The sequence below is a fragment of the Microtus pennsylvanicus genome, chromosome 12, assembly GCF_037038515.1.
Source record: "Microtus pennsylvanicus isolate mMicPen1 chromosome 12, mMicPen1.hap1, whole genome shotgun sequence".
Classification (NCBI taxonomy): Eukaryota; Metazoa; Chordata; class Mammalia; order Rodentia; family Cricetidae; genus Microtus; species Microtus pennsylvanicus.
The window spans coordinates 70,264,743-70,284,843 of record NC_134590.1 but is presented as its reverse complement, the minus strand read 5'-3'; the positions used below and the strand labels follow the sequence as shown (position 1 = coordinate 70,284,843).

Here is a 20,101-nt window from a genome sequence, read left to right as displayed (position 1 = left end):
GCAATGGCTTGTCCTAGCCCACATGGCAGGCTCTGCTAAACAGCCTTGTGTGGCCTTCATTGTGACAGCAGCTTGGCATGTTGTATGTGAGCCACCCGTGGGGTTACTGAGGTAATAAATAAATGTATATTGGCACACCAACAAAACTCAGGTCAAAACTTTACAAATGCATCAGGAAGGCGCAAGTCTGCCCACTCCCCAGTAGCTGTTTCACTTGCTCATGGATAGTGGGAGACAAATAAAAGCAAAACTAGTTCACCTTGAACAAAACGCAAGTCCTGGGCCACCACGTTCCTGAGAACAGGATCCAGCAGGGGCAATCTCTTTAGAGATGGACATGGGGACAGGTCTGACACCGTACGCTGCAACTTGCCCAGGTGCTCGAATCTGGGGGCAAAAATAAGTAAATGTACCAACTCAGAAGACGAAGCAAAGGAAGGGGCCCCACTGCTTAGGGAAGCGTCCTCAAAGACTGGAAGGCTCTGCAGCACCTAACAGGGCTCTTGACACACTGCACGTCGGTTATTGACTCCTCCACTGGGAAGCGGGCCCAGATTAGACATTCTCTTTGCCTCCAGCAATGTGTGAAGTGGGTGGAAATTGGGAAGAAGCATTAGCTAATGTTTACAAATATTTTCATATTTGCATTGCTGAAAATGACAGTAGATACCTATCAGCCCAGAACCTGGCAGGGGAGTGCAGAAGGATTGTCAGTTCAAGGCCAGTTCAGGGAGATTTACTTGTTATTGCCTTAAAGCTTACAGTTATGAGGCATGGAAAATTAATCCGACTTTCAAAATATTGACCCATCCAAGGAATAAAAGACCCGTCAAAGGAATCCTACATAGGCCAAGTTAAGAGTCTCTGAGATCAAAGGAAGAAAATAAACCTGTAAGACTGCTTGACACCTACAGTGCTGTGGGGTAAGGCTAACTAGGCAGAAAGAGCATCCAACCTGGGGCCTGGTGTAAGGAATATTCTTTTTCAGATGTTCACCTTGAAAGCCTGGCAGGAAACCCACTGAAGGCTGAACCTCCAGCAATACCCATCTGCCTCTGCCTTCCTGCTCAGGGAGCTGGGGCTATAGGAAGAGGCAGAGGCCCAACGGATGCTCTGTCAAAAAGTCCATAAAAGAGATGATGTGTGGCTCAAAGGGATGCAGGAAACAATGCAGCTGAGGAAACGATCTGCGAAATGGGACCGAGAAGAAGCTGAAATGGAAACCAATGTGGGAGAGGGGTGAGCCATCGGTAGGTCACGTGAGGAGCAGGACTGCCCAGAGCAGCCAATGCCGGGCTTTCTGCATCTTCACGGGAGCATACTGCATCTTCAACCAGGAAATGATGGCCAGATGAGAGACAAAAGATAAACAAGCTGGCTACTCGGAGCCTAAGCAAAACACTCTTGGGGGTGAAACCTGGATAGAGCTGCACTGCCTGTCTGCATCTGGTCTTTCTCAGACCTGCTCCACCTGGCCTCCTCAGAGCATCCCACCAGTGCTGGGAGAGTACCAGTGTGACGGATAATGGCTTCAGTTCTACAGGGACTGTTGGATCGCATCGCTGCAGAAACTACAAAGGAGCAATGGGGGGTCCTGGTAGTGTTTCTCCAATAAGAACTCAGCAGGAAGGAGGAAGTATCCCCAGTCCATCATTCTGGGTGTACCATCTCTCTCTATCCAGCCTGAAGGGCAGCTTCTTAAACGGAGCCTTCCATGGGATGAAGCAAGATCAGATTGCTCACTTTCTAAGACACTCTAGGTACTGAGAAACAAGGCTCATGGTAAGAATGAGAAAGGGGGGACAACTGTGTCTTGCTCTACTCTCCAAGCAGAAGAGACCACCCACCATATGGTATGGAATCTGAATCTGGGCTGCTTCAAGTTCTGCCAGACAAGGGAATTCTAGGACCACATCTGTAAGCAAAGAGCTCTGTGTGTGTTTGACAAGTCAGACTTGCTGGGATGAACAGGGATACCCTATGAGTTTATGCTACCCAGAATCTTTGTTACTCATAAGAGCTCAGATAAAGAGCTCCCAGAGCCCAGCCACCCAACTGGCAGGAACAAAGTCTCATGCTTTCTCAGTGACTTCAGCGGAAGATGTGAAAGACTGGCTATGGAGACAATGGATTAAAAACCTGTGACTTCCTGGACCAACACGAGATAAGAAAGTTTCCTGCCAAGGACGAATGAGAATCTTACAGAAGCCTGGCAATAAGTGGCTGCTTGATTCAACAAGGGAAATACACCAAGACACAGACAGAGCTTATACAGAGACAAAGAGGCACAGCAGACGCAGTGGCAAAAGTCCCGACAGTGGAGGAAACGCTCAAGAGTGCTATGGGGACCGGACAGAAGAGTGGTCAGTCAGAATTATTACAGGTAAAAAAGAACATCAGAGAGAACGTGGTCAGAGTTTCAGCCACACATATCCTTCCTGAGATGGGAATCGGTGAGGAGAAGGAGGAGGGGAAGAGGAGGAAAAGGAAGGGGAGGAGGATGAGGGGAGGGGAAAGAAGGAGAGGGAGAGGTGGGAGAAGAGAAAGAGGAGGGGAAGAGGAAAAGGAGGATGAGGAAAAGAGCAGGTGAAGAAGAGAAAACTCCAGAAACAATAGAATTATTAAAGTGGATTGCAAAGTTTGACGGTTATATGAGGGACATCTGACATCCACGTAAAAAGAAATCAGGGAGTCTATAAAGAGGAGAAAGATGGAGGAGGATTTAGAAGAAGACGGAAGCAGAGATGGAAGCAGATGTTAACAGGACTATCATCCACTGAGCATGATCACTGTCTTTATAAGAGCCCTCGCGGTCAATCAGAGCAGCTGAGCAATGGTGGAAGACTCAACCTTTTTGTGAGGTCACTGGGCAGTGCGACATCTCCAGAAGACCAATGGTTTGGTAATTAGACAGATCCTTAGAGATTACCTGGTGGCCATTACCAGGTAGGATGGCTGAGGCCCCAGAGAAGCCGACAGAAGGGCCAGAACTGCACAAGACAGCCATTGGGGGGGGGGGGGGAGCAGCTTTGTATCAGGTGTAGCACTGGTGTTGTCCGAATGGAAAAGAAGGTTCCTCGGGCTTTGCCTTGTGTGCCCAGCAGTAGACAGCAAAGGCAGTGTCGGGGCCCAAACCTGACTACACAGAAAGGTTAGCTGTGGCTTGGTGGACAACATGGACTGAAACCTTGAGCTTCCCCAATCTGAAAGAACTAAGGACCAAGTGGATCTTCCTTGGATTTCACTCTTGTGTGCCAGAGAATGGCCAAGACCCTGGGCTGGAGTGACAGGAGGCCTTTGGGATCTGTAAGATAACCAAGGTGACTTACTGTGCTGTGTTTATTAATGTTCATTATGTAACTGCTGGTCCCTTAGATTTCCCAAGCAAACCAACCAGAGTTTTTAGGAGCACAACAGTGTTCTGAGCCTGAGGGTTGACCGTCTCCATTTCAAGGCACCCCTGCTGTTTGCAACATCCATTTTTTTCTAGTGGTACTGCTACCCACAGTCCAATACCCCATGGCCCAGGGCATCTCCTCAGCTAGGAGACAAGACCCTCAAAAGAAAAACCTACATCCTAAGTGGACTCTAGAAAATGTGAGGAAGCATAAGTCATTTATAGCTACTCTTTTGCATCCCACAGAGCCAGGGCCTCTGTTTTTGAACAAAATCTTGTGGTTTAAACAAACTTTTTGGAGACCATAAGAAATCAGTCTTCTTCTGGGGAGACCATTAATTCCAGAGGCTAAAAAACACATATTAGCAGAAACTTCTACACATACACACACACACACATACACACACACCATATATATATATATATATATATATATATATATATATATGCACACACCACATACAAGATAAATACGCAAAGACACACATGCACATACCATGCATGTACAACACACAAACGCATATATCACATACATATACTCACAACCAACACATACATCAACACATACATACATAAACACACACACAAAGTGGAGGACATTGGCTCTGGAGCTGAAACGTGAGTTGTGAAGACATCCCTAAATACATGAATACATATGTTGTTGAGTGAGCAAGGGTTGCAGCTATGGCCTGGCCCCACACACATGTACACAAAGCTGATCCTTAAAACAATGTTAAAGTCTGCTGACCTTTTATACACTAAGCCCTTCTTCAAGATTACCCAGAAACAGACCATTTTTGCCCAGCATGGATCAGGATTCCTCCTTAGCAAATACACTTCTCAGCCCCCTTCTGTGTAAAACTCTGAAGACACTGCCACCATATAAAACCTTGCTGCACATTCCAGAAGGCTTGAACTTGTGCTTTCCCATGTTTCAGTCTTGTGTACACATTAGCCACCCCCAACAACAACAACAAAGTCATCTTTGCTCCTGATTAGGTTTTATCCTGTAGACCCCACAGCACCTAAAAAAAGCACTCTAAGACAAAATATTCAGTCTCATAAGAGAAGCGACCATTTGAGTGAATAAATCTTAGTTATGTTAGAAATGAAAAATCCAAGTTCTACCTTTGCCCACTACCAAGGTATGACTGAGCTTGTGTGAACATTTCAGCTCCGTACAGTCCTTAAAAATGAATACAGGACACACCTCATGAAAAAGCCCCTCTAACGTGTATGTGTCCGTTTTAGGCAAAGACAGGAACCTGGAATCGGGAAAGCTAACACCTTCTGCAATGTGATCACATGCCTGGAAGATTACTTTGTTAGTTTGATTTTGGTTTTGTTCAGTTGGTTCTTTTATGGGAAAAGGTTATTGTCACTAAGACTGGGATGAACCACTGAGCTCAAGAGACCTCATGCCCCTGAGTGCTGGGACAAGTGGTGTGTGCCACCATGAGACAGCTTTTTAGACAGCTTGAAATATTCACATCCTTGTCCAGATGACAGCATAGGTCTACTCTGGCGATATCACAAGAATAGCCTCGGGTTTCCCTTGTAATAACTTGGAATCCACGTCTAGCTGTAGTTTTCCAGGATCTGTTTCAGACAGCATTCTTGCACAGCCCTACAATGTCAGCGTGATGAAGCCTACTCAGCGACAAAAGACACGCATATGCCTTACATCTGTGGATGCAGATGGCTGCCTCTGGGGCCGGCCGCTGCCCAGCTGTCACTCAGGATGAGCAGGGCAGTGTGCGACACTTCCAGCACCTTCCGTGCTTCACTGCCCTCGTCAAACTGGTCCCGAAGGGCTGCCAGACCGTGGCTGACACCTGTAAGCAGGTTCTGCAGCAGGCCACCCCGCTGCCACTGGTCAAACAGCTGCAAATGTAGAGACAAAGGGAGATCGTCAGACATACTAAAAACACTGCACTTAAGAAATGGCAACAGGCCATTCCAAGGACAAGTTTTGTCTAATTTCCAATCAATTAAAATATCTACTACAATTGTATTTTATGTCTACGCAAAGACTAATGAGTGTAAGTGTCAACAAAGGACACACAGCCTATTTGTGACTCCCCTATTCTTTTTCTCGTTCCATCAAGAGAAATAAGCAAAGAAAAGAAGGTAAAACTACCCATTTCATTTAAAAAGATCTAACTCGAAAACCGAGCTAGCACACTGAGAATAGTCTGAATGAAATTCTAAGCTTGTTCCAGGACAGAATCCAAAGCTACAGAGAAACCCTGTCTTGAAACACACACACACACACACACACATATGTCCTGTCATTAGTGAGCAATCTCTGAGTACCACTTTGTGACAGGTCTGGGGACGACACTTCAGGCAGTTAGCCGTGTTGCCCAAGTGTCTCATGCCCAGATCAGACAGTGAGCATATTCAAAATCAGGCAGACTGATGAAGGCTTGACTAGCCACCCCATTAACACTTTAATACTGGGCTCTTCAGCACTCTCTCTTGGTCACTTGGGTGATGGATTGGTTACACTCTTAACAAGTGAACAGTCATATGTTGCAAAATACTATGTTAACTATGGAAAGATGTGGTACATTTGCTTATGCTATAGAATATTATTTTAACTATATAACGGTGTGGTGCATTTTAATATGTAAGGATGTGTCACATTTGTTTATGCTACATTTGTTTAACTATGAAAAGATGAGTTGTTGTTTCACGTTGCCTGCCTATGGCACCTGATTGGTCTAATAAAAAGCTGAATAGCCAATAGGTAGGCAGAAGAGAGATAAGCGGGGCTGGCAGGTAGAGAAAACAAACAGGCAGAGAAATCTAGGCTCAAAAAGGAAGAGGAGAAAAGAAGAAGGAAAAGCGAATGAGAGAAAGGGAGACCTCACCCTACCAGGGGCAAGAAGCCAGGCGGTGGCCAACCAGCAGTCACAAGAAGCAATGAAAGTAAAATATACAAAAGGAAAGAATAAGTAAAAAGCCCTGAAGCAAAAGGTAGATAAAGAGAAACGGGTTAATTTAAGTTAAAAGAGCTAGCCAGAAGAGAGCCTAAGCTGAGCTGAGCATTCAAAACTAATAACAAGTCTCCACGTCCTGATGTGAAAGCTGGTTGGTGGCCCAAGAGAAAGCCTGATACAGTCACGCATGAATTTCTCTGGAGATTTTTTCTTTCTTTTTTTTTTTTGCCCACTACTTGAGATTTTCCCCTTTATCAGTTATGCATGTTTAAAGAGGAAGAAGATTTTGGGATGCAAGTGGATATAATACTTGACAAGGAGTGGGCGGTACTGTGGGGGGGTGTGGCCTGCCAGTGTCCACGTATCTCAAGGAACAGAGCTGAGAGCCTGCAGGGGTGAGCTTTGGAGGCTATCTTTCTACTTACCAGCATACTCTGCTATACACCAGCATCTCAGAAACAACCCCCATGGCACACTTTTCCCTTATCTCTGGAGACAGCTGATAGGCCTTTTAATCGCGATCATTAGTTTTGCACAGTGTGTCAAGGAACAAACAGAGGCGGCATGGGGCAAAACTAAGGCTGGCATGGCATTCAAAGTGGCACAAGGGATCTCCCTCGCCAGGGACACAGCACAGATCTAGGAACCTCTTAGCTAACAGCTGTGTTTGTGTACCTAAGTCACATGCTTTTTGTGGCTGAGAGTTTGACACGTTGAGGCCATTAGATGCTTCTGAGAGCAGGTCACAATGACCAGATACAGAGGTCCTAAGATCTTTCCCAGGAAAAGTCACAGAATCACACAGTGAATGACAAGGGGGGGAGGGGGGAATCTGCTGCACTCAGAGCATCCAGACACACAATAGCACCTGTCCGTAGAGCTTCAGCCAACTGACTGCATGGATGATATAGTTCTTGACCGCTGACCACTTGGGATGGCAGTCTGCCTGGTAGCCCTTGCTCTCAGCTTCATCCTCAGAAGTGTTGGACAAGATGGAACATATCATCCTCTCCAGGAAGCTGTGTGTAGGAATCTGGAAAGAACATGAAAAAAAATACTTAGAAGTAAAGCAGTTTTCCCTGGAATGTTTTCCTTTTAAAATAAGACCCCAGTCTTGCTGGAGTCAAAGCTCATGTATTCACCTGACAGTGCTATGTCACCCATGATATCCGTGTTTTCTCTCCTGAGGGGAGGCCTCGATAGTTAAGCACAGAAATGGATCCTGTTTATTTAGAAACAGCAGGAGCCACTGTGTCTCCAGGAGGAAGACACATGGTTAAGGCAAACACTGCTCACCCTCACTCTCCCACCCAAAGCCATCACGAACCAAGCCAGTCAGCTGATACTCTGAACTAACCACGGTGCTTTGCCAAGAACACTGTCTTTTCTAGTTATCAAAGCAGGCAGAACAAGAAAGATCACAATTGAATCGTGGTTAGACACTGCTTACCATTCTGAACCAATTCTCTTTTGTGTACTAAGGTCTCTAAAATGACTCTACAAATGTGTGTCACAAAAGGAGCTACATCCACGTCCTCTGCGTTCTTCCTATAACTAGAGTGATGTCAAAAAGTCTGTTGATGGTTGCTGTGGTAGGAATGTTTTCAACACCTTAAAATGCCTACCTGGAAGCCATCGCCCACAGAGTGACAATGTGAGGAGCAAGAGTCTCTCAAAAGCTCTCCAGATTGCAACTGGTATTCTCTAAAGGCCCATAGGGTATTATTAGGAGGTTACCATGAGGCATAGGAGGAAAACATCAGATTATCTGGGGTGTTCTCTTCTACAAGATAATGGGGCCCCGTCTTCGCTTCTGAGTCACCAGGGAGTAAACAGCTCCTCCCACTGTGCTACCTGCCATGTCTGTCACCTCACTGAAAACCCCAAGAGCGCTGGGGCCAAGAGACGCATGACATGCTTGAAACTGAGCCAAATAAACCTTCCTTCTACTAAAGTGATCAGAATCTCAGGTAGTTGCTACAGTAACGAAGAGGCAATCAGCAAAGGGGCCGATGAGCTCATGAGGAAGGAGTTGTCGTCATTGGACTAATGCTTCTCGTGTGAAAGAGGAGCTTGGCGAGCTTGTCATTCATCCCTTGGACCATGTGAGGACATAGCGAGAAGACACTGTCTTACACCTAGGAGTGGACTTTAGCCAGACAGCCAGTCTCCTGGTACCCTGCCCTAAGACTTTCAACCTCCAGAGTGATGGGAAAGGAGTTCCTGGGGCATACATCTCTCCAGCTGTGGCATTTCAGCATCAAACAGGACCAAGACAATGGCTGTGATCAAGGAAAAATAAAGTGCCTTTGCTCATCCCACTCTTTCTTTAGAACTCAGATGAAAATTATTTACTTGTGACTATCAAAGCCACAGAGCCCCTTGTGGTTTTCTTTCCTCTCTCTTTTTCTAACTGAAAGTCATGTGTCCTGCTGGAAAGATAAGGCCTTGTCCCTGCCTAGATGCTCAATCTATGAGAGCAGCATGCATAGACAGCAAGTTCCCTTTGGCAGGCTCTGTCACAGAGGCTGAGGTTGTCATGGGAACACTGAGGCGAGAGTGAGGTCATGGGGACTCCTAGCACATGGAATTCAATCAGTCATTTTGTGGAGGCAGAAAAAGGTAGTGATGGGGCGCACTTTAGTCCAGGGGTAGTGTATGGTGAGGATCCCCAAAGGCATGGGAAATGGAGGGATGAAAGTCAGGCAGGACACGGAGAGGACCTGAAGACATGAACAGGTATCAGACATTCACAGGCTTTTTATAGAAGTGGGAAGCAGAGTCACCAACCCTGAGGTTAGGTCCTATCCTAACCCCCAGGGCTGATGGACACAATTTTTGCACGTGGTAGACAAAAACCCTACACCTGCTGGGCTTCTTGGGCTCACATAGTCCAAGAGTCTGGAGAATGGCAAGTCTGAAAATCTTCTTGGCATTGATGAGGGCCTTATTCTTCATCAAAACATGGCAGGGAGTGTGAGATGGCCATAGGGTGAGTGTGGCACTCAGGTCTCCTCCTCCACTAATAAAGCCACCAGTGTCATCATGAGCTAACCACCCCGTGACTTCATCTGGTCCTAGTTACTTCACAAATGTCCGTCTCCTAATACTACTAACAAATTCATGAATTAGGTTTCCAAACCCTTGGGATGGGGGAAGCGTATTCAAAGCATGGCTACTCTATCAGGGAAGAATACTCACAAGGACATGGAAAATCAAAGGAAAGTAAGTTAAATCCCACCCCCAAGTACATGAGTACCTTCTAAGACTCAAAGGAGATACTGGGCCTTCACTTAACATACAAGTCCTATGGACATAGATGGGGATCTGAGAAGGAATTCATAAACCAAGGATACAGGTGTGTATTATTGTACCTACTGCAAAGCAAAAAGGCTTCCCAACTGTCTGGGTTCATAGAAGAAAGCTCTGCAGACAAAAGACACCCATAGAGTCTTGGCAATATCCATGTAAACTAAGTTCTAAGGGTGGGCTAAGACGACACCTTTATTTTATCTGGTTTAGGAATTGGGGCTCAGTTTTAGCTAGGTCATCTGTTCTCATATCCATTTTTTCTTTGTCTATAGAACCTCCCATATATCTGCTCCCAGTGAGACTCACTTTCCTGCCTGGAGCCATGCTCACAGGTCTACTTAGTAGACATCACACCTCCACCCGGCCTGGCCTGGCTCCTCCTACTGAGGGTTCCAGGATAATCAAGTTCATATCACGTTAAACTGCCAGAGTGCTGTGGTAGAATGATAAGGAAAGAATAGGTTGTCTTGCTGGGTGTGTCAATGCAGGTCTTGAATCCCAGCACTAGGAAATCAGAAGCAGGCAGATCTCTGTGAGTTCAAGGCTAGCCTGGTCTACAAAGCAAATTCCAGGACAGCAAGGAGGGTTACACAGAGAAACCATGTTCAAAAAAAAAGAAAAAATATGGAAGGAAGGAGAGGGAGAGAGAGAGAGAGAGAGAAAGGGACATCTCAATGAACTGTTGATATATGTGCCATATGTAGGGAGAAGACCTTGGAGTTTAGGAGCAGACCTCACTCTCCTTCCTTCATCTCCCACTGCTACCACCCAGCTGGCCCCTGTGGTACACAGTTATCCCACCACTCCTTTGTATGGAGTACTGATTTCTGGTCCCTCCAAAGATTTCAGAAGCCACGGATGCCAAATACTCTTATTCAAAATGCTGTGGTATTTGCGTAAGACCTGCAAACATCGGCCTATATATTTTAACTCATTTCCAGGTGGCTTAAAATAGCTAACATGTGTAAGTGTTCTGTAAATAGTTACTATGTGGTGCTTTTTAGGGTGGAATGACAAGGAAGTAGGTGGCGCATCTTCATGTTTTATCTAAAACACTGGGTCTGCAGTTGTATGTGAGATGCAGATTCCGAGGGTGACCATATTGTAGGGTCACTCTAAAGACACCCAATGTCAGGAGGATAAAAGTATGCATACCTCCTTCAGCTCAGCTGAATAATTCAGGAGACGTTCCATTTGAATGTCATTCAAACCAAACAGGGATTTGAGATCAGACTGGACTTTCTGTAGATCCCACAACATATTCTGCAGGGACAGGTGGTAAACGGACTCTGTGAACACAGATGATTTATGCACTGGTTATTTCGATATTCAGATATGCCTATAGTAATAAAAAATAATATCCTATCTCTAAGTGGATAGGAAATTAAGCTTAATGCCATTAAATACCATTTGTGAATAAATAAGAGCAATGTGTGGAGAGGTGGCTCGAAAGTTAAGGGTATTTACTGCTCATGCAGAGGACACGATCTCAGTCCCCAGTACCCACATGCTGGCTCATAATCACCTGTAACTCCAGACGTCTTGCTCCATGCCTCCATCCAAGTGCAGATGATACACATAAACTCACTTAAGCTTATGCATATATGTGCACAAACTTCTCTATGCACAGACACGCAAACAATAAATAATAAATTTAAAGAAGAATAACCAAAGGTTGGTAGAGTCATCATGCCTCGTGTATACAGTATATACTGCAAGGATCCTAGTAGATGCCAGAAACCGTGCCTAACAAAACCCTGGATATAACAAAATCTTTTGCACATATACACCCATGAGAAACTTTAATTTATAAAATAGGCATAGTAGGCATTTAAGCAACTAGTAATGCAACAATAATATGCATCAGTAAAATGCATATCAGTCACCGCTCTCTGCATTTGGAGGCGACTATTCAGCAAAGCAAAGGTTGCTTGAACAAAAGCACTACCGTGCCATGACAGCTGGTCTGATAACCAAGAGTACCACTGGCTGCCAAATGACTAACGTGCAGGCAGTGTATACAGGGTGGATGTGGGACAAAAGAGTGATTCCTGTCCAAAGCAAATGGAACAGGAAAGGGTAAGATTTCATCTCATTATTCAGAAGGCCATGCATTTTAAAACGTGTGGATTTGGGCTGCAGAGATGACTCAGAAGTTTAGATTGTTTGCTACTCTTGCAAAGAACAGGAGCGAGCCCACATTGGATGACTCACAGTGGCCTATAAGTCCAGCTCTGAGGAACACAATACCCTCCTCCAGCCTTTGTGGGTACCTGCACACCTATGCTCATACACACAGAGATACACACATGTATATATAGGTTAAAAAATCAAGAAATCTTTAAGGTTTTAAATTACTTATTTTGTTCATTTTTAAAATTACTTAATATTCGTTGCTGCAGTTGGCTGTGGAAAACTAAAACCATCCATAAGGGAAAACTAGTGTTCTAGATACTAAGAGAAATGTGGCTGAGTGTCTCAAGACCCACCACACGGATGACGGCACAGTTCCAAGGGAGAAATGAAAAACACATTCCAAGAGCTTTGTAAAATTCAGACCAATGAACCCAGTAAGTTCACATCTAGTCTAAAATGCTATCTCAAGGAAATTAATCAGATAGCCAAATGAAAACTAATGTACAGCAATAGTTTTACACTGGCTTCACACTAGCTACATATGAACACCAGCTACGCATAGCATCAAGGCAAAGGACTCAATACAAAATACTATAGAGAGACCTTCAAGTCCTATTCTCAAAGTTCGAGCCACAGTATAAGGTTATTCCAACTGGGATAATTGAGACATAAAGCCTGTAGGCTACGCAAACACTCAGGTGGCACCGTCTGGGAGTGCCAGCCCCAAGCGCAAGTTCAAACTCCCGAAGTCTGATGAAATCTCCAGGGAGCAGAGCCTGGCAACTGCAAACATAACAGCACACAAGCCATTAGGGAACTTTCGCCAGCAATGCCGGAACTAGATGGAACACTACAGATCACGATTCTATAGTCACCTGCCATGTACCTTACTGTGCCTGCCACCTGCAAGATTTTGTCACATGTGTGATTTCATATCATCCTTAAGTTAATGTGGTTATGGGAATGCTACAGATAAGACCCGTGACACTTAAGGGATGTTTATATTATTCTTAATTGTGAGTGGGACAGTATGTTCACATGTATGCACGTGGTCATGGAAGTCAGCAGAGAGCGCTGGATCCCCTGGAGCTGGAGTTACAGGCAGTTGTGAGCTGCCTTACCTGGGTGCTGGGAACCAAACTTAGTCTTTTGTAACAGCAATACATGCTCTTAACCCACCACATAACTCCCCAGCTCTAGTCATAACATTTGAGGGGAGAAAGAGAAGAGGAGGCAAATACTGGGAATCCAAGACTTTCGGTTTCTAGTAATATTGTGCTTGCATGATGCCATGGGTCAAAATAAGATTGCTTGCTAAGATTAAAATTAGCCCTCATGGGATGTTGCTGAGATGTCAGACTGAGAATTAAGCATTTCCTACATGAGATCTACGTTGTCAAACAACGTACAGTAAATGTTCTCTTTAGAGAGAAGAAGAAGCAGACACAATCACTCAAAATCTCATTCCTAGACTAAGACAGGGTTTACAGGCAAAGGATGCGGTTCTCAAGCCTGAGCAATAAATACCTAACCCCACTGATATTAGACCTAGACACAGACTTACAGAAGGAAAAAAAATGGTGTCATCAGTCTACCAAAATGCTTTGAGAAAGAAAGATAACATTCTTTGAAACTGAAGGGCAATATGGGTTCTGGAATTCGTGGCTGAACAGTGGTTTGTTCAGATCACGTGACTTAACAATGCCAGTGACTGACGCGGCTGGGACAACAACATAGTCCCATTCCTCTATGGACTGTAATCTGTTCAACCAGGAAAAGCATTTTTTTTTTCTTGGAGACAAGAGAAATGAAGGCAATTTTCAGTGGTCTCTAGAAGTCTATTTTTTAATCGTATTTCTTAGCTCTGACTCAAATGGATAGAAAATTGCTTTTAATTGCATTCTTTAAAGTAATTATATCTCCAATTGTAAGTTAAATTGAATGTTATAATTTGGATGATTTGCTCAAATTTCTGCTTCCAGATGAGTTTGTTACAATTGAGGTCACAGAGAACCTTTCAATGGGGTGTTTTAATATATCTCTACCCCACCTCCAGTCTTTTATTCTGGACTTAAGAAATAGCCTCTGGTAGAACTTAATTGATATAAAAATTGAGTTAATCTTTAATGGCCTCACTTCCTTCATAGAGAAAAATCAAAGAAACTCCACAAGATCTACTATGTTGAATCCCAAGCAGCAAGTGGAATTTGTAAATGGAGTGAGGGAGGGTATCATGAAGGACCATATTGCATTACACTTTTCCAGACAACAGGAGAAATATGGCTGGGTTTACAGGAATGTCTGTGAAATCAATACATGGTATAGCTCAGGACACAGGACCAAAAGTAAAAGGCCAAAGGGAAGTGGGACCCAAGACTTGCCTGCCTCCAGCCCTTGCTCACACATGCCTCTGGAGCATCTCTCTACAGTGCATCCTGAATCTATTGCTCCATTGGCCATTGAGACTGCACCTGGCTCCCTTTATGAGCTAACCCCCAACAATGCCTGATATAACTCAAATACATTGACAATTGAGCACTCTCAACTCCAGGCAAGCCCCTGCATGTCAAGCACTATTCCCTTTTCCTAGAAATGCTCATTGAGCCTGTCAATGAGTCCTAACATTCTTCAAAATCCTTCTTTGATGCTGTCCTTGAAGAAGATGCCAGATCTCCACTCTTTGGTCTCTGTTTCCTGTATTGACATCTTTGCTTCTTTACAAATATGACATCTCTAAGTGCAACAATCATTTCTTACTGATAACTATGATTTCAGCTATCTTCAGAAACCAAGTCTAGATGATTCCAAGTTCAATACCAGCCTGAGAAACTTAATGAAATACTTTCTCTAAATAAAAATCATTTTAATGTAAAAATCACTTTATTGAAATGAACTCACAAATAAAATATCATGCATCTAGGTTAGCCTAGCCCCTCAAACAAACACTTGCTTAATATACAAATCTCAACGAGTTTGTGTAAAAAATAATAATAATGATAAGTGGGAGGGGGATGCTAAAGAGATGGTCCTGTGGTTGAGAGCGAATAATGCTGTGGTGTAAGACCTGAGCTAGTTAAACTCCCAGTACCCATAGCCAGTGAACCACAACTGCCTCCAACTCCACTTCAACCTGGTGCCCTCTTCTGACCTTATCTATAGGCACTGTACTCATGTGTGCAAGCATATACACATATAATTAAAAATAAAAATAAAATATTTCTTAAAGTCCTGGGTATATAAAAAAGGTGATAGAATACTTGAGTGATGTGTAAGGCTCTAGATTCAAACTTTAGTCACAGAGAAAGAGAGAGCGAGAGAGAGCGCTATTTCCTTCTTAGATCATAGATGAAATAGGTAGATGTATGCTGAAGATGGTGGATTAGCAATGACGGTGTGTGGGTGGGGAATGGGTTAACTGATATATAAATGAGTAGAGAGGTGGGTGGGCGGATGAACAGCCAAATGGCTATGTGGGTTGCTAGATGACTGATCAGATGGACAGGTAGACAAGAGATGATAGCACATGACTTCTAACTTCACCGTGCTCTCGCTGTACTTCCCATAGAGGATTAAAGAAAGGAAAAAAAACCACAGGGGATAAACTTATAAGTAAAATATTAACTCCAATGACAACTTAATAATGTCCGAGTCAAGAAAACAGGGGATCCCATCTCCTCCCTGAAGAGAGCTACTTATTACCTACACAAGAGTGTGCCGTCTCTGAGTTACCTCACCGTTTAGCCACTGCCTCCAACTCCAGCTTCTTCGCAGTAGGAACTTAAAGAGAGGAAAGGTAAAAATCGCGGAACAAGTGGTTCGTTTTAACTTAAAAGAGCTTACAACTGAAGGAAGTCAGAAGTCAGTTATTTGGAATACGAATGCAGTTCTAATTCGCAATGACTGCGGGATTTTCAGCAGCAGCAGTAGAAATCCAGCCACTTTTGACTGGAAAGTTTTAATTCTATGTCTGTCTTTTACTAGCAGAAACAGTGGGTTTGGGGTCCAGTTATTCATTAATCACGTCTTTGCAAAGCCCTGCGGCTCTGTGCCTGTTAAAGCATTGCAAGAATAGAATACCCCCAACCCAGCCCCAGCCTTCCAGGTCCCTCACCATTGGCAGCTGCTCCATGCTGCAACAGAAACCGCAGGGTAGAAATGGTCACGTTCAGAACATGTCTAGAAACCTGGGGGACAGTCTGCTGCAACGGTAGCCAGTCCAAAGCTCCGAGAGATGTTAACGAACTAGAACAGAAACAGAACCAGGCAGAGTGAGTTGGTAGCCAGCCGAAGAGTATCAACTCCAGTCTTATTTATTTCCCATTGGCCAGACCCCATCCCTGTTCCAATATGTTGCCAGGCCATTAATATGTCACCATTCTGCTTGGTTTAATGGAACCCTAACTCCCTGGGCAAAAGAACAATCAGAAGTGAGTTCCTCTCTTGAAATACCCCTGAGAGGCTTTCTCACACACCCTGTTTTGGGGTGCTCTATCATGGGGGCTGTTCTATTCTCAGCCTTGGGTCTTCTGGCCCACTCTTGGCAGCTGACAAGGCCAGACAGACTACACAACATGAAAAAGGGATGAGCAGCCAGCCGGGCTGCCTCAGGCTCCCATAGTCAGTCGAATGCTCAGAGAACATGTTGCACTATGTCTTATCCCGGCATCTGAAAAAGTCCTGGGCCAACCGGAGGTTCTCAAACTGCTTTACAGATAAGGGCTTTTAGACAAGGGGAGTCCATAGGTCTATGATATGAATTCTGTTTTTTAACTGACAATATTTTGTAGATGCAGTTATAGGTCAGAAAACATCTTCAGCTGAGTTGGAACTGCATGTGTTTTAGCCACATGAAGCCGACTCTACCATGCATCGTGGTCCCAAACAGGTGATCTTCATGTGGTTTCCCAGCAAGGAAAATCTCTACCTGCAGTTTTGTGCAGTTAGGAGAACCCTACACTTGTCAAAAATCATCCCCGAACCCCAACATCACTTGCAAGCAATGCTTACGATGAGTAGATTTCCTTGCTATCATAGACACAATACAAATGAAAGCCACAGAAGGTGACACTGTCAGCCACTGTCATCAATACCTTCTAGTTTCAATTCTTACCTCCCTCTCAACAATCTGACTATTCCCACTTGTCCACTGCTAATATGTCCAGTGCTTAGAGCAAGGGGATGGAAGGAGGCTCCCCCTGACGTGTCAAGTATTTAAGATAATGAAGTGTTTCACTCTCCGCCATCCAGTGCATCTTCATGACAACTAAAAAGTCATAAGAGGTCTGATCCTCAGAAGTGCTGTGCTGCAGAACTTGAGGGCTAAGAGGCACCCACCCCTGACAACCCTCAGCCATGCCGGCATCACAAGGGGCTGTGTATTGTGTGGTGACGTTTATAATTCAATGTCAAAATCACTGGTGGAAAAGTAGGAAGCCCACTACAGAAAGCTCTGCTCCAGAATGCACCTCTAAGGACACGTGGTGGGAGCCACAATACCAATCGGGTCCCAACTTGTCAGGAAGGCACAGAGCTTATCAGGCTACACGTTGTCTTGGGCATTATTAGCTCTGATTACTACATCTATGTCACCGCTTTTCTAGTGGTGAAAACCTTAGAAACAACACAGCTGATGGTAAGATCATGAAGTATGTTATGGTACGTACTGTTTCATCAACATGGAATATTATGCAGTCATTAGAAATGATCATTCAAAGACAATACAAGCCAATGAAATGTTAATCAGATAATGTTAGTTTTCTGGTGGTTGACTATTGAGCTAAACAGCACCTCTGCCCCCAGGTAAGATATGTGCACACAGATGGAGACAAAGACAGAGGTGTAATGGCTCCAGATGTTTCAGCAGAACACTAGGAGAGTTTCTTTTATGAAAACAATACTCTGTGAAACATTCCCATGTTACAATGGTGGAGCATAAGACATACAACCACTTGTTGCTAGTTTTCACTTACTTCAAACCTGCCTGGAGAAAGTGTGTCACGGTATCCACGCTGTCTTCCAAGTGAGTGTGGGTTGTGCGAAGTCTGGGAAGTGAGTGTAGAAAGTGCCACATGTGAGGCTGCTGGTGGAGATTTTCCAATCTCGATAGCACATCCTCCGTTTTATTGAGATCCACCTGATAGATAAAAAATGCCAAAAGTTTTCCTAGTTAATGTTTAACCAAGCAAAGAAGAGACAGAAAGGCAGACGGACAAGATACTTCAGATGAGTACAAAACTCATGACCAGCACCTGCCTATGTTCGACAGACAAGATTTTAAAACTACTAGGTTGCTTCTACTTTTAAAATAGATAAATTTGTATGTCTAAAATCGAGTATCAACACCAAAAAATAACCACTAAAATAACTGTAAACGATCATAAAGAAAAATAAGGTAAGAAGAAAAGCAGCAAAAAAAGTGGAAAGAGGAAGGAAAGAAGGATTCAGGAAAGAGAAGAAGGGAGGGGATGGAAGCAGGTTTTTGCTGTCACAGGCCCTACCAATGGGCGGTACCCTGGCAGAGTTGCTCGGGGTGCCAGCCCCCATCCCCTCAGGCTGAGCTTGCTTCTGATGTCCCCATCAGATAAAGTAAATCTTCTCAGCATGTGCTTGTTGTGGGGTGCTCTGACCAGGAAGCTGGGCTCTCAGGGAACCATCAGCCTTAGCTGAGGCTAGACCAGACAGCCAGCAAGAGATGTGGAACCTAGGCTCAGGAACAGCTTCTATGCCTGGCCTTTCAGCTCCCTGCATATCTTCCTGGAATTGTAAACCCTGTCTCTTGCCCATTCCTTTTCTCTCCCAGGAGACAGGAGTTCCACTCCCACCGTCTTCCCTCTATGGGAAGCAGCAGCCACCCTCCCACCACCTGTAGGCTGTCACCTGAAGCACATGCTGCTGTCACTTGATCCCTCCACAGTACTGAAACAAATACTTTTTCTGGACGTCCCAATCACTCTGCCTCATTCCCTTCCTCTTTCCAGCCTCACACACCTTCTCAGACACATTTTCTGCCTCCTCTCCATCTACACTCTCCATCCTCCGAGCATCACTTCTTCCCCAACCCCATACATCTGTCTCAGACTGTGTACCTCAACCCCCAGTTTGTGTCCTCGCGCCCTCCTTGACAACGCCACTATGGATCGCCCCCATGCCCCAGCCCATCTCCTGATTTTTCCTCTCCCCTTCCTTCCCCTCGCCACAGAGTCAAGAAAACCTTGGAAAGATAGAATTCATGTCTCACTCCTCTGCTTTTATTATCTCACAGAGCATTCCACTCTATAAGAAAATCAAACAGAAAACCAGACATGTGGTGGAGCATGCCCAGAGATGGAGGAGCTTGAGGGACAGAAGCATTGGGAGTTCAAAGTCATTCATCATGACATGGACAGGTGGGGTGCAACCTGGGCTAAATGAGACCCAGGGAAGGGAGGAAAGAAGGATGGAGGGAGAGAGGGGAAGGAGGGAGAGAGAGAAGAAGGGAGGAAGGGAGGAAAGGAAGACATCAAGTGATATGATATCATTACCAGACTTCTACAACAAAAACATGGCCCTAGAATCCTTTCACTGTGACAAACAGGACTGCTTTGCTGTGCCCCACTTCAGCTCACCGCATGCCCTGCCCGAATGTCTGTGAATAACAATCAGACCGTGGACATGACAACAGCAGTGTCTACTTTCCCCAGTCACCATATCTTTTTCCATGTCAATTACTAACGGTATATACGGTAAGACATCAACATTTACGTATCCTAGTTCTGAATATTAAAATTATCCATCCTTCTAAATAACCTACTGATGTGTGAAAGTGTTTAGTGTAAGTAAGCTACATTGTCAGAGAGGACACAAAGGGCATCAAGCTGTTTGTCAGAATTGATTATATCAGCCTTTCATTGTCACAAGCCATCGGACATTTAGGGGAGCTACTCATCGTAAGTCCCTTAAAATGCTAATTGATCATTAAAATAGTGCTTCATCTGATTAAGCTAACATTCCTCAGTTATTTGTAAACTGAGCTTCCACGAACCTTGATGAGCCCGTTCGCCCTGGTACAGCAGTTAGGGTAGGCATCTGACCACAGTAAGGAGTAATTTGATGGACGCACAGGCATGCCTGGTCCATCCAGAGCAATGGCTGGCCTTTACTGTTGGACGCTTTTAATGGTTTACTATGTACATGTTTGCTTAAGCTGCTTTGGAGTCTTCTGAGAATAGTTCAGACACAATGTCAGAGCACAGTGCTGCCAAAAATACCTGGGCTTTGAGTGTCTGGAGGAGCAGTGTGAGCAGGCAAGAACCTCGGTGTTGACAGGTTTACC

General features: G+C 44.6%; 1 protein-coding gene across 1 annotated transcript in view; it reads right to left on the bottom strand.

Moving 5' to 3' along the window:
* Abca13 (ATP binding cassette subfamily A member 13) overlaps positions 1-20,101 on the bottom strand; it is a 408,645-nt gene that overhangs the window by 350,680 nt on the left and 37,864 nt on the right. The window contains exons 6-11 of the mRNA XM_075943386.1: positions 17,760-17,923; positions 15,902-16,032; positions 10,810-10,943; positions 7,211-7,375; positions 5,082-5,281; positions 260-387 (exon numbers count right to left, since the gene is read on the bottom strand). Of these exons, the coding sequence (XP_075799501.1) occupies positions 260-387; positions 5,082-5,281; positions 7,211-7,375; positions 10,810-10,943; positions 15,902-16,032; positions 17,760-17,923 (922 nt within the window). The remainder of the gene's footprint in view (positions 1-259; positions 388-5,081; positions 5,282-7,210; positions 7,376-10,809; positions 10,944-15,901; positions 16,033-17,759; positions 17,924-20,101) is intronic.